The 16,416-nt window shown below is 40.5% G+C and overlaps 1 protein-coding gene across 1 annotated transcript in view; it reads left to right on the forward strand.

The window, feature by feature from the left end:
• The window catches only part of LOC128662718 (protein DENND6B-like), a 574,365-nt gene that overhangs the window by 136,514 nt on the left and 421,435 nt on the right, over positions 1-16,416 (forward strand). The window contains exon 8 of the mRNA XM_053716624.1: positions 1,632-1,694. Within this exon, the coding sequence (XP_053572599.1) occupies positions 1,632-1,694 (63 nt within the window). The remainder of the gene's footprint in view (positions 1-1,631; positions 1,695-16,416) is intronic.

A 16,416-nucleotide genomic window follows, 5' to 3' on the forward strand; every position in this document is an offset into this window, starting at 1 on the left:
TTACTGTCTGCAGTCTATTTGTGTATGTCTAGCTCTTACTGTCTGCATTGTATTTGTGTGTGTCTAGCTCTTACTGTCTGCAGTGTATTTGTGTGTGTCTAGCTCTTACTGTCTGCAGTGTATTGGTGTGTGTCTAGCTCTTACTGTCTGCAGTTTATTTGTGTGTGTCTAGCTCTTACTGTCTGCAGTTTATTTGTGTGTGTCTAGCTCTTACTGTCTGCAGTGTATTTGTGTGTGTCTAGCTCTTACTGTCTGCAGTCTATTTGTGTTTGTCTAGCTCTTACTGTCTGCAGTTTATTTGTGTGTGTCTAGCTCTTACTGTCTGCAGTTTATTTGTGTGTGTCTAGCTCTTACTGTCTGCAGTGTATTGGTGTGTGTCTAGCTCTTACTGTCTGCAGTTTATTTGTGTGTGTCTAGCTCTTACTGTCTGCAGTGTATTTGTGTTTGTCTAGCTCTTACTGTATGCAGTGTATTGGTGTGTATCTAGCTCTTACTGTCTGCAGTGTATTTGTGTGTGTCTAGCTCTTACTGTCTGCAGTGTATTGGTGTGTGTCTAGCTCTTACTGTCTGCAGTGTATTTGTGTGTGTCTAGCTCTTACTGTCTGCAGTGTATTTGTGTGTGTCTAGCTCTTACTGTCTGCAGTGTATTTGTGTGTGTCTAGCTCTTACTGTCTGCGGTTTATTTGTGTGTGTCTAGCTCTTACTGTCTGCAGTTTATTTGTGTTTGTCTAGCTCTTACTCCCTGCAGTCTATTTGTGTGTGTCTAGCTCTTACTCCCTGCAGTCTATTTGTGTGTGTCTTGCTCTTACTGTCTGCAGTGTATTTGTGTGTGTCTAGCTCTTACTCTCTGCAGTGTATTTGTGTGTGTCTAGCTCTTACTGTCTGCAGTGTATTGGTGTGTGTCTAGCTCTTACTGTCTGCAGTCTATTTGTGTGTGTGTAGCTCTTACTCTCTGCAGTGTATTTGTGTGTGTCTAGCTCTTACTGTCTGCAGTGTATTGGTGTGTGTCTAGCTCTTACTGTCTGCAGTCTATTTGTGTGTGTCTAGCTCTTACTCTCTGCAGTGTATTTGTGTGTGTCTAGCTCTTACTGTCTGCAGTGTATTTGTGTGTGTCTAACTCTTACTGTCTGCAGTGTATTTGTGTGTGTCTAGCTCTTACTGTCTGCAGTGTATGTGTGTGTGTCTAGCTCTTACTGTCTGCAGCGTATTTGTGTGTGTCTAGCTCTTACTCTCTGCAGTGTATTTGTGTGTGTCTAGCTCTTACTGTCTGCAGTGTATTTGTGTGTGTCTAGCTCTTACTCTCTGCAGTGTATTTGTGTGTGTCTAGCTCTTACTCTCTGCAGTGTATTTGTGTGTGTCTAGCTCTTACTCTCTGCAGTGTATTTGTGTGTGTCTAGCTCTTACTGTCTGCAGTGTATTGGTGTGTGTCTAGCTCTTACTGTCTGCAGTGTATTGGTGTGTGTCTAGCTCTTACTGTCTGCAGTGTATTTGTGTGTGTCTAGCTCTTACTGTCTGCAGTGTATTTGTGTGTGTCTAGCTCTTACTGTCTGCAGTCTATTTGTGTGTGTCTAGCTCTTACTGTCTGCAGTGTATTGGTGTGTGTCTAGCTCTTACTGTCTGCATTTATTTAGGTCAAGATCCCAAACCGTTCAGATGTAACAGAGACAAATGCAGTCCTTATTCCACAACACGAGGTGAGACTCTACCTTTAATATGTAGATCACGTTGCTTTGCTGGTACCAGATCTATAGTACATGCCACCTGGAGACAGCGGTATATATAACTGTAAGGATGTGCAGCCTATGTGTGCTACGTGAGTGCAAATTGTGTATTTATGTTTGTACAGACTGATGTATCCATATTTGTACAGATCTGTCCATGTACACAACACAGTCTAGTTTTATATTCATGGATAGAAAAATTACCTCTGTAACATTACACTCAGATACATTACCTGTGTGATACACAGCTGTAACATTACACACTGATACATTACCTGTGTGATACACAGCTGTAACATTACACACTGATACATTACCTGTGTGATACAGACCTGTAACATTACACACTGATACATTACCTGTGTGATACACCTCTGTAACATTACACACTGATACATTACCTGTGTGATACACAGCTGTAACATTACACACTGATACATTACCTGTGTGATACAGCTGTAACATTACACACTGATACATTACCTGTGTGATACAGACCTGTAACATTACACACTGATACATTACCTGTGTGATACAGACCTGTAACATTACACACTGATACATTACCTGTGTGATACAGACCTATAACATTACACACTGATACATTACCTGTGTGATACAGACCTTGTAACATCACACACTGATACATACCTGTGTGATACAGACTGTAACATCACACACTGATACATTACCTGTGTGATACAGACCTGTAACATTACACACTGATACATTACCTGTGTGATACAGACCTATAACATTACACACTGATACATTACCTGTGTGATACAGACCTGTAACATTACACACTGATACATTACCTGTGTGATACAGACCTATAACATTACACACTGATACATTACCTGTGTGATACACAGCTGTAACATTACACACTGATACATTACCTGTGTGATACAGACCTGTAACATTACACACTGATACATTACCTGTGTGATACACAGCTGTAGCATTACACACTGATGCATTACCTGTGTGATACAGACCTGTAACATTACACACTGATACATTACCTGTGTGATACACAGCTGTAACATTACACACTGATACATTACCTGTGTGATACACAGCTGTAACATTGCACACTGATACATTACCTGTGTGATACACAGCTGTAACATTACACACTGATACATTACCTGTGTGATACAGACCTATAACATTACACACTGATACATTACCTGTGTGATACAGACCTGTAACATTACACACTGATACATTACCTGTGTGATACACAGCTGTAACATTACACACTGATACATTACCTGTGTGATACACAGCTGTAACATTACACACTGATACATTACCTGTGTGATACACAGCTGTAACATTGCACACTGATACATTACCTGTGTGATACAGACCTGTAACATTACACACTGATACATTACCTGTGTGATACACAGCTGTAACATTACACACTGATACATTACCTGTGTGATACACAGCTGTAACATTACACACTGATACATTACCTGTGTGATACAGACCTGTAACATTACACACTGATACATTACCTGTGTGATACAGACCTGTAACATTACACACTGATACATTACCTGTGTGATACTGACCTATAACATTACACACTGATACATTACCTGTGTGATACTGACCTATAACATTACACACTGATACATTACCTGTGTGATACAGACCTATAACATTACACACTGATACATTACCTGTGTGATACACAGCTGTAACATTACACACTGATACATTACCTGTGTGATACACAGCTGTAACATTACACACTGATACATTACCTGTGTGATACACAGCTGTAACATTACACACTGATACATTACCTGTGTGATACAGACCTGTAACATTACACACTGATACATTACCTGTGTGATACAGACCTGTAACATTACACACTGATACATTACCTGTGTGATACAGACTGTAACACTTACACACTGATACATTACCTGTGTGATACACAGCTGTAACATTACACACTGATACATTACCTGTGTGATACACAGCTGTACATTACACACTGATACATTACCTGTGTGATACAGACCTGTAACATTACACACTGATACATTACCTGTGTGATACAGACCTGTAACATTACACACTGATACATTACCTGTGTGATACAGACCTGTAACATTACACACTGATACATTACCTGTGTGATACACAGCTGTAACATTACACACTGATACATTACCTGTGTGATACAGACCTGTAGCATTACACACTGATACATTACCTGTGTGATACAGACCTGTAACATTACACACTGATACATTACCTGTGTGATACAGACCTGTAACATTACACACTGATACATTACCTGTGTGATACAGACCTGTAACATTACACACTGATACATTAACCTGTGTGATACAGACCTGTAACATTACACACTGATACATTACCTGTGTGATACAGACCTGTAACATTACACACTGATACATTACCTGTGTGATACACAGCTGTAACATTACACACTGATACATTACCTGTGTGATACAGACCTGTAACATTACACACTGATACATTACCTGTGTGATACAGACCTGTAAACATTACACACTGATACATTACCTGTGTGATACACAGCTGTAACATTACACACTGATACATTACCTGTGTGATACAGACCTGTAACATTACACACTGATACATTACCTGTGTGATACAGACCTGTAACATTACACACTGATACATTACCTGTGTGATACAGACCTGTAACATTACACACTTATACATTACCTGTGTGATACAGACCTGTAACATTACACACTGATACATTACCTGTGTGATACACAGCTGTAACATTACACACTGATACATTACCTGTGTGATACACAGCTGTAGCATTACACACTGATACATTACCTGTGTGATACAGACCTGTAACATTACACACTGATACATTACCTGTGTGATACAGACCTGTAACATTACACACTGATACATTACCTGTGTGATACAGACCTGTAACATTACACAACTGATACATTACCTGTGTGATACAGACCTGTAACATTACACACTGATACATTACCTGTGTGATACAGACCTGTAACATCACACACTGATACATTACCTCTGTGATACAACCTGTAACATTACACACTGATACATTACCTGTGTGATACAGCACCTGTAACATTACAACACTGATACAGTACCTGTGTGATAACAGACCTTAACATACTCACTGATACATACCTGTGTGATACAGACCTGTAACATTACACACTGATACATTACCTGTGTGATACAAACCTTAACATACACACTGATACATTACCTGTGTGATACAGACCTGTAACATTACACCACTGATACATTACCTGTGTGATACACAGCTGTAACATTACACACTGATACATTACCTGTGTGATACACAGCTGAACATTACACACTGATACATTACCTGTGTGATACAGACCTATAACATTACACACTGATACATTACCTGTGTGATACAGACCTTAACTTTACCACTGATACATTACCTTGTGGATACAGACCTATAACATTACTCACTGATACATTACCTGTGTGATACAGACCTATAACATTACACACTGATACAATACCTGTGTGATACAGACCTGTAACATTACACACTGATACATTACCTGTGTGATACAGACCTTAACATTACACACTGATACATTACCTGTGTGATACAGACCTGTAACATTACACACTGATACATTACCTGTGTGATACAGACCTGTAGCATTACACACTGATACATTACCTGTGTGATACAGACCTGTAACATTACACACTGATACATTACCTGTGTGATACACAGCTGTAACATTACACACTGATACATTACCTGTGTGATACAGACCTATAACATTACACACTGATACATTACCTGTGTGATACACAGCTGTAACATTACACACTGATACATTACCTGTGTGATACACAGCTGTAACATTACACACTGATACATTACCTGTGTGATACACAGCTGTAACATTACACACTGATACATTACCTGTGTGATACAGACCTGTAACATTACACACTGATACATTACCTGTGTGATACAGACCTGTAACATTACACACTGATACATTACCTGTGTGATACAGACCTGTAACATTACACACTGATACATTACCTGTGTGATACAGACCTGTAACATTACACACTGATACATTACCTGTGTGATACAGACCTGTAACATTACACACTGATACATTACCTGTGTGATACAGACCTATAACATTACACACTGATACATTACCTGTGTGATACAGACCTATAACATTACACACTGATACATTACCTGTGTGATACAGACCTGTAACATTACACACTGATACATTACCTGTGTGATACAGACCTGTAACATTACACACTGATACATTACCTGTGTGATACAGACCTGTAACATTACACACTGATACATTACCTGTGTGATACACAGCTGTAACATTACACACTGATACATTACCTGTGTGATACAGACCTGTAACATTACACACTGATACATTACCTGTGTGATACAGACCTGTAACATTACACACTGATACATTACCTGTGTGATACAGCTGTAACATTACACACTGATACATTACCTGTGTGATACAGACCTGTAACATTACACACTGATACATTACCTGTGTGATACAGACCTGTAACATTACACCACTGATACATTACCTGTGTGATACAAACCTGTAACATTACACACTGATACTTACCTGTGTGATACAGAACTGTAACATTACACACTGATACATTACCTGTGTGATACAGACCTGTAACATTACACACTGATACATTACCTGTGTGATACAGACCTGTAACATTACACACTGATACATTACCTGTGTGATACAGACCTGTAACATTACACACTGATACATTACCTGTGTGATACACAGCTGTAACATTACACACTGATACATTACCTGTGTGATACAGACCTGTAACATTACACACTGATACATTACCTGTGTGATACACAGCTGTAACATTACACACTGATACATTACCTGTGTGATACAGACCTGTAACATTACACACTGATACATTACCTGTGTGATACAGACCTGTAACATTACACACTGATACATTACCTGTGTGATACAGACCTGTAACATTACACACTGATACAGGTCAGTATCACACAGGTAACATTACACACTGATACATTACCTGTGTGATACACAGCTGTAACATTACACACTGATACATTACCTGTGTGATACAGACCTGTAACATTACACACTGATACATTACCTGTGTGATACACAGCTGTAACATTACACACTGATACATTACCTGTGTGATACAGACCTGTAACATTACACACTGATACATTACCTGTGTGATACAGACCTATAACATTACACACTGATACATTACCTGTGTGATACAGACCTGTAACATTACACACTGATACATTACCTGTGTGATACACAGCTGTAACATTACACACTGATACATTACCTGTGTGATACAGACCTGTAACATTACACACTGATACATTACCTGTGTGATACAGACCTATAACATTACACACTGATACATTACCTGTGTGATACAGACCTGTAACATTACACACTGATACATTACCTGTGTGATACACAGCTGTAACATTACACACTGATACATTACCTGTGTGATACAGACCTGTAACATTACACACTGATACATTACCTGTGTGATACAGACCTGTAACATTACACACTGATACATTACCTGTGTGATACAGACCTGTAACATTACACACTGATACATTACCTGTGTGATACAGACCTGTAACATTACACACTGATACATTACCTGTGTGATACAGACCTGTAACATTACACACTGATACATTACCTGTGTGATACAGACCTGTAACATTACACACTGATACATTACCTGTGTGATACAGACCTGTAACATTACACACTGATACATTACCTGTGTGATACAGACCTGTAACATTACACACTGATACATTACCTGTGTGATACAGACCTGTAACATTACACACTGATACATTACCTGTGTGATACAGACCTATAACATTACACACTGATACATTACCTGTGTGATACAGACCTGTAACATTACACACTGATACATTACCTGTGTGATACAGACCTATAACATTACACACTGATACATTACCTGTGTGATACAGACCTGTAACATTACACACTGATACATTACCTGTGTGATACAGACCTATAACATTACACACTGATACATTACCTGTGTGATACACAGCTGTAACATTACACACTGATACATTACCTGTGTGATACAGACCTGTAACATTACACACTGATACATTACCTGTGTGATACAGACCTGTAACATTACACACTGATACATTACCTGTGTGATACAGACCTATAACATTACACACTGATACATTACCTGTGTGATACAGACCTGTAACATTACACACTGATACATTACCTGTGTGATACACAGCTGTAACATTACACACTGATACATTACCTGTGTGATACAGACCTGTAACATTACACACTGATACATTACCTGTGTGATACAGACCTGTAACATTACACACTGATACATTACCTCTGTGATACACAGCTGTAACATTACACACTGATACATTACCTGTGTGATACAGACCTGTAACATTACACACAGATACATTACCTCTGTGATACAGACCTGTAACATTACACACTGATACATTACCTGTGTGATACAGACCTGTAACATTACACACAGATACATTACCTCTGTGATACAGACCTGTAACATTACACACTGATACATTACCTGTGTGATACAGACCTGTAACATTACACACTGATACATTACCTGTGTGATACAGACCTGTAGCATTACACACTGATACATTACCTGTGTGATACACAGCTGTAACATTACACACTGATACATTACCTGTGTGATACACAGCTGTAACATTACACACTGATACATTACCTGTGTGATACAGACCTGTAACATTACACACTGATACATTACCTGTGTGATACACCTCTGTAACATAACACACAGATACATTACCTGTGTGATACACAGCTGTAACATTACACACTGATACATTACCTGTGTGATACAGACCTGTAACATTACACACTGATACATTACCTGTGTGATACAGACCTATAACATTACACACTGATACATTACCTGTGTGATACACCTCTGTAACATTACACACTGATACATTACCTGTGTGATACAGACCTATAACATTACACACAGATACATTACCTCTGTGATACACAGCTGTAACATTAAACACTGATACATTACCTGTGTGATACACAGCTGTAACATTACACACTGATACATTACCTGTGTGATACACAGCTGTAACATTACACACTGATACATTACCTGTGTGATACACAGCTGTAACATTACACACTGATACATTACCTGTGTGATACAGACCTGTAACATTACACACTGATACATTACCTGTGTGATACACAGCTGTAACATTACACACTGATACATTACCTGTGTGATACAGACCAGTAACATTACACACTGATACATTACCTGTGTGATACAGACCTATAACATTACACACTGATACATTACCTGTGTGATACACAGCTGTAACATTACACACTGATACATTACCTGTGTGATACAGACCTATAACATTACACACTGATACATTACCTGTGTGATACAAACCTATAACATTACACACTGATACATTACCTGTGTGATACAGACCTGTAGCATTACACACTGATACATTACCTGTGGGATACAGACCTGTAACATTACACACTGATACATTACCTGTGTGATACAGACCTATAACTTTACACACTGATACATTACCTGTGTGATACACAGCTGTAACATTACACACTGATACATTACCTGTGTGATACACAGCTGTAACATTACACACTGATACATTACCTGTGTGATACAGACCTATAACATTACACACTGATACATTACCTGTGTGATACACAGCTGTAACATTACACACTGATACATTACCTGTGTGATACAGACCTGTAACATTACACATATATATGTGTGCGTGTGTATATATATGTATGTGTGTACATATGTATGTGTGTGTGTGTGTGTGTGTGTATATGTATATATCTGTACAGTGGCATAAGAACCTTGCTTTCTTTTTAAAGACACAATGAGTCCACGGATCATCATCCTTACTTGTGGGACATTCACCTCCTGGTCAGCAGGAGGAAGCAATGAGCACCACAGCAGAGCTGTTAAATAGCTCCTCCCTTCCCTCCCACTCCAGTCATTCTCTTTGCCTACGTTAGTGATAGGAAGAGGTAAAGTTAGTTGTTAGTATAGATTCTTCAATCAAGAGTTTATTATTTTTAAAGTAGTGCAAGATTGTGCTGCTTTGTTCTAGGGTGTAGCCGTAGTCCATATCAGTCTCTTCAGTAGAGCTCTTGGTGGCTTTAAAGCAATGGGAACTGGTGGGACATAATTCTCACTGCGCCTCCCATACATTTATGCTGCCCTTATCCTGATGGCCTAAGTAAGTCTAACTCAGGCCTTATCATTTTCCACAGGGCTATAGGAGGGAGAGGACCTCTTAAACCTGTTGGGCTGTCCTGCAGTTGGACAGCATTAAGGTAAGTGCAGACTTTTTATTCTGGGGAATAATGCAAAGGACTCAGAGGAAAGTGGGCACTTTACTTATACATTTATTACACAGAAGGCAAATGGAGCCTTGTTCATGGGACATAAGGCTCTCTATGTATGATGGGTGTTTTCTTTATGGCAGCTTACGTACAGGCACTGGCACTGGGGCTGGGAGTAAAAGCTGGTTCCTATCAGTTCTTTTTATTGAAAGTAAGCCGGTTGGGCTGTGTAGATGTTAACGCCCATGATGGGCGGGGCTGTCATTACGCGCGCTTCAGACTTCCTTAGAGGACACTGCGCAGTTTCATCTTGTCTAGCCCCTGGAAACGTTCCGCTTTTAGCTGTGGGACAACTCTGCTCTTACTCTAGCAGGACAGTGACATCGCGCATTGCTCTAGAACCGCATGCTTTTTCATGATAGCAAACGGTTGTTAGCGCTCTGAGACCCGATCTTCTGCACCAATGAAGGACATTGCAGGGAGACCGGTCAGCAGGTAGGCGCCTCAGCAGAGCTGCTGAGGCGTAGAGGTTTCTGACTGTGGGTTAAAAACGTTATATTTTACATAAATTTGATACGTTTTTGCTTAAGCCAGGAAAATAGTTGCATTTAGTATTTAAAGGCACAGTATCCTCTTATACATTCAGGATTTATAAGTATTCTGTTTAAAATTTGGCATTTCCTATTGCAACACTTTTTTTCACATGCAGTAAATAAGTTCTGTTTTAAAATTTAAAGGGCCAGTAACAATTTTTTATAATCAAAAAAAAAATTATTTTATTTTTTCTTATTACATTATTGTCTGTTTTCTAATATGGATTTAGAAGCTGTAATGTTACTTGTGCCATGTGTTTGGATGCCAATGTGGAACCACCAGTTCCTTTTTGTCCCTCATTTATTGAGAGGGCTTTAAGCTATAGATAGAAAATTTTTCATGATCAACGTTTTTCAAAAGTGGATGCTTCTCAGGAGTCTAATGATGAGATTCAGAGTATGCCGCAGCTTTCTCCCCAAGCGTCCCAATATTTAACGCCCGCACAAGCAGTGCCCTGTATTCCACTCTAGCACCTGCTGGAGTTACTTTAAAAGACATATTTGCACTTATGTCTTCCACAATTTCTGATGCGTTGTCTGCCTTTCCTATACTACAAGGCAAACTTAAGACGAAAGACAACCCTGTGGTCAGTGAGGTTTCTGATGCTATGGTGGCAATCTCTGATGTACCCTCCCAAGGAACTGAGATGGAGGGTATAGAGGTTCTATCGGAGGGCGAAATTTCAGACTCAGGGAGTTCCTTACCTTTGACTGATTCAGAGGTTGTTTCTTTCAGGTTTAAACTGGAACACCTCCGTCTGTTGCTCAGGGAGGTTTTGGTTACTTTAGACGACTGTGACTCCACAGTAGTGGTCGCTCCTGCGAAATCGAGTAAATTGGATAGATATTTCGAAGTTCCTACTTAGATGTTTTTCCAGTTCCTAAGCAAGCTTCGAAGATTGTTTCTAAGGAATGGGAGAGGTCAGGTATCCCCTTCTCTCCTTCTCCTATTTTCAAAAAGATGTTTCCTATAGCTGAGGCTGTCAGGGAAGCTTGGCAGGCGGTTCCCAAGGTGGAAGGGGCTATTTCCACTTTAGCCAAGCGAACTACTATTCCTATTGAGGATAGTTGTGCTTTTAAAGACCCTATGGACAAGAAGTTGGAGGGTCTACTTAAAAAGATTTATGTTCACCAATTTCCGCTGTTGCAGCCGGCTGCGTGCATTGCTACGGTCACCAGTGCGGCAGCTTATTGGTTTGATGCTCTGTCCGAGTCTCTTAAGACTGAGACTTCTTTAGAGGAGATACAAGATAGGATTAAAGCTCTGAAGTTAGCCAATGCTTTTATTACGGTTGCTTCTCTGCAAATTACTAAATTGGCAGCTAAGAGTTCAGGGTTCTCTATCCTAGCCCGCAGAGCCTTATGGTTAAAACCTTGGTCTGCGGACATATCATCTAAGTCTAAACTTCTAGCAATTCCCTACAAGGGAAAGACCTTGTTTGGACCTGGCCTGCCGGAAATTATCTTGGATATCACGGGAGGTAAGGGTCATTTTCTCCCTCAAGATAAGAGAAGTAAACAAAAGGGACGACAAAGTAATTTTCGTTCCTTTCAAAATTTCAAGAGCAATTCCTTCTCTTCCTCCTCTAAACAGGAAGGAAACTATTCGCAAGCTAAGCCTACTTGGAGACCCAACCAGTCTTGGAACAAGGGTAAACAATCCAAGAAGCCTGCTGCTGAATAAAAGTCAACATGAAGGGCTTGCCCCCGATCCGGGACCGGATCTAGTAGGGGGCAGACATTTCTTTTTCGTTCAGGCTTTGGTGCGGGATGTTCAGGATCCCTGGGCTATAGAAATAGTCTCTCAGGGATACAAACTGGAGTTCAAAAATTTTCCTCCCCGAGGAAGATTTCTTCTTTCAAGATTATCTGCAGACCAGATAAAAAGAGAGGCGTTCTTACAGTGTGTAAGAGACCTCTCCTCCCTGGGAGTAATCTTTCCCGTTCCTGTACAGGAACACGGGCAGGGTTTTTATTCAAATCTGTTTGTAGTTCCCAAAAAGAGGGGAACTTTCAGACCTATCCTAGATCTCAAGGGTCTAAACAAGTTTCTCAGAGTTCCATCATTCAAGATGGAAACTATTCGTACCATTCTTCCATTAATCCAGGAGGGTCAATTTATGACGACAGTGGACTTAAAGGATGCATATCTTCATGTTCCTATCCAGAGAGAATATCACAAGTTCCTAAGGTTTGCCTTTCTGGACAAACACTTTCAGTTTGTGGCTCTTCCTTTCGGTCTGGCCACAGCACCCAGAATCTTCACAAAGGTTCTGGGGTCTCCGCTGGCGGTTCTAAGACCGCGGGGCATTGCGGTGGTGCCATATCTGGACAATATTCTAATCCAGGCGCCATCTTGTCAACAAGCAAGGTCCCATACCGACATTGTGCTATCCTTCCTGAGAACTTACGGGTGGAAGGTAAATCTGGAAAAGAGTTCTTTAATCCCGAAGACAAGGGTGGTTTTCTTCGGAACTCTAATCGATGCTATATCTATGAGGATTTTTCTGACAGAGGTTAGGAAATTAAAGATTCTAGATACTTGTCGAGCCCTTCAGTCCAATCCTTGGCCGTCAGTGGCTCAGTGCATTGAAGTAATTAGACTGATGGTGGCAGCAATGGACATCATACTGTTTGCTCGGTTTCACCTCAGACCTCTGCAGCTAAGCATGCTCAGGCAGTGGAATGGAGATTATGCAGATTTGTCTCCTCGAATAACCCTGGAACAGGAGACAAGGGACTCTCTTCAATGGTGGTGGTCTCTGAATCATCTACCCCAGGTAACCTGCTTTTGCAGACCTTCCTGGGTGATTGTGACAACAGACGCCAGCCTTTTAGGATGGGGAGCGGTCTGGGGCTCCCTAAAGGCTCAGGAAGTATGGACTCCGGCAGAGTCTGTTCTTCCTATAAACATCCTGGAACTAAGAGCGATCTTCAGTGCTCTTCTGGCCAGGCCTCAGTTGGCTTCGGCCCAGTTCATCAGATTCCAGTCGGAGAACATAACGACAGTGGCTTACATCAATCATCAGGGAGGAGCGAGGAGTTCCTTAGCAATGACCGAGGTAGCCAAGATAATCCGGTGGGCGGAGGTCCATTCTTGCCATCTGTCAGCGATTCACATCCCAGGGGTGGACAACTGGGAGGCGGACTTTCTGAGCAGGCAGACTTTTCATCCGGGAGAGTGGGAACTCCATCCGGAAATATTCTCCAACCTGATTCTCAAATGGGGTTGGCCGGAGTTAGATCTCATGGCATCTCATCAGAATGACAAGCTCCCGAGATACGGGTCGAGGTCCAGGGATCCCCAGGCAGAACTGATAGATGCTCTGGCAGTTCCTTGGTCCTTCAGCCTAGCATATCTATTTGCACTTCTTCCTCGGGTCATTGTTCGAATCAAACAGGAGAAGGCATCAGTGATCCTCATTGCCCCTCCGTGGCCTCGCAGGATTTGGTATGCCGATCTGGTGGACATGTCATCCCTGCCACCTTGGAGACTTCCATTGAGGAAGGATCTTCTCATTCAAGGGCCCTTCCTTCACCCAAATCTAGTTTCTCTGCAGCTGACTGCTTGGAGATTGAATGCTTAATCCTATCCAAGCGGGGTTTTTTTGATTCGGTCATTGAGACCTTGATTCAGGCTCGTAAGCCTGTAACTAGAAAGATTTACCATAAGATATGGCGTAAATATCTCTATTGGTGTGAATCCAAGGCCTACTCATGGAGTAGAGTTAGGATTCCCAGAATTTTGTCATTTCTCCAAGAAGGTTTGGAGAAGGGTTTATCGACAAGTTCCCTAAAGGGTCAGATCTCTGCCTTATCTATTTTGTTGCACAAACGTCTGGCATATGTCCCAGATGTTCAATCTTTTTGTCAGACCTTGGTTAGGATCAGGCCTGTGTTCAAACCAGTTACTCCTCCATGGCGTCTGAATTTAGTTCTTAAAGTTCTTCAAGGGGCACCGTGTGGGCCTATGCATTCCTTAGATATTAAGTTGTTATCTTGGAAAGTTTTATTTCTTGTTGCTATTTCTTCAGCTCGAAGAGTATCTGAGCTTTCAGGGTTGCAATACAAATCACCTTACCTTATTTTCCATTCAGATAAGGTAGTTTTACGTACTAAACTAGGGTTCCTTCCTAAGGTTGTTTCAGACAGGAAAATTAATCAGGAGATTTTTGTTCCTTCCTTGTGTCCTAATCCTTCTTCGCACAAGGAACGTCTTCTGCACAATTTGGACGTAGTCCGTGCTTTAAAGTTTTACTTACAAGCGACTAAGGACTTTCGTCAGTCTTCTTCTCTGTTTGTAATTTTCTCTGGAAAACGTAAGGGTCAGAAAGCTACAGCTCCCTCTCTTTCTTTTTGGTTGAAGAGTATCATCTGTTTTGCATATGAGACTGCTGGACAGCAGCCTCCTGAAAGAGTTACGGCTCATTCCACTAGGGCTTTTGCTTCCTCATGGGCATTCAAAAATGAAGCTTATGTAGAACAGATTTGCAAGGCTGCAACTTGGTCTTCTCTTCACACTTTTTCTAAATTTTATAAATTTGATACTTTTGCCTCAGCTGAAGGCTGCTTTTGGGAGAAAGGTTCTTCAAGCAGTGGTGCCTTCCGTTTAGGTTCCCTGTCTTTTCCCTCCCTTATCATCCGTGTACTCTAGCTTTGGTATTGTATCCCACAAGTAAGGATGATGATCCGTGGACTCATCATGTCTTTAAAAAGAAAAGAAAATTTATGCTTACCTAATAAATTTGTTTCTTTTTAGACACGATGAGTCCACGGCCCGCCCTGTTCTTTTAAGACAGGTTGTTAATTTTTGTAAACTTCAGACACCTCTGCACCTTGGCTTTTCCTTTCTCTTCCTAACTTCGATCGAATGACTGGAGTGGGAGGGAAGGGAGGAGCTATTTAACAGCTCTGCTGTGGTGCTCTTTGCCTCGTCCTGCTGACCAGGAGGTGAATATCCCACAAGTTACGATGATGATCCGTGGACTCATCGTATATAAAAAGAAACAAATTTATCAGGTAAGCATAAATTTTCTTATTTCTGCTACTAAAACCTCTTCCAATGCAACCAAGCATTTGACTGGCCTTTCTGGCTGCACTGCTGCATTGTGTACCAAATTTGAAATCATCTGAAATAATTATTCCCAAATCGCTTTCTTCTTTAATTACAGTCAGTAATGTACCATTGAGACTATAATTGTGTATATGTATCTATTTGTATGTATATACTTATGTACAGTACTGTGCAAAAGTCTTAGGCCACGATTATATTTGTTGTTTTAGTAAATTTTAATGACCAACTATATTTATTTTTCGGTCTCTTTATTAAGATACAAACACAAAAAAACATAACATGGACATAACTTTTCAAACAGTTTTCACACAGTCCTCATAAAGCATAAGAATCATCAGTGGATGTGTCATGGTCAGAAGGCATTTTTCTCCTATTTTTCTTTTCTTCTTCTCAATTTTTCTACTCTATTCTTCTCT

The sequence above is a fragment of the Bombina bombina genome, chromosome 6 (assembly GCF_027579735.1).
Source record: "Bombina bombina isolate aBomBom1 chromosome 6, aBomBom1.pri, whole genome shotgun sequence".
NCBI classification, from domain to species: domain Eukaryota; kingdom Metazoa; phylum Chordata; class Amphibia; order Anura; family Bombinatoridae; genus Bombina; species Bombina bombina.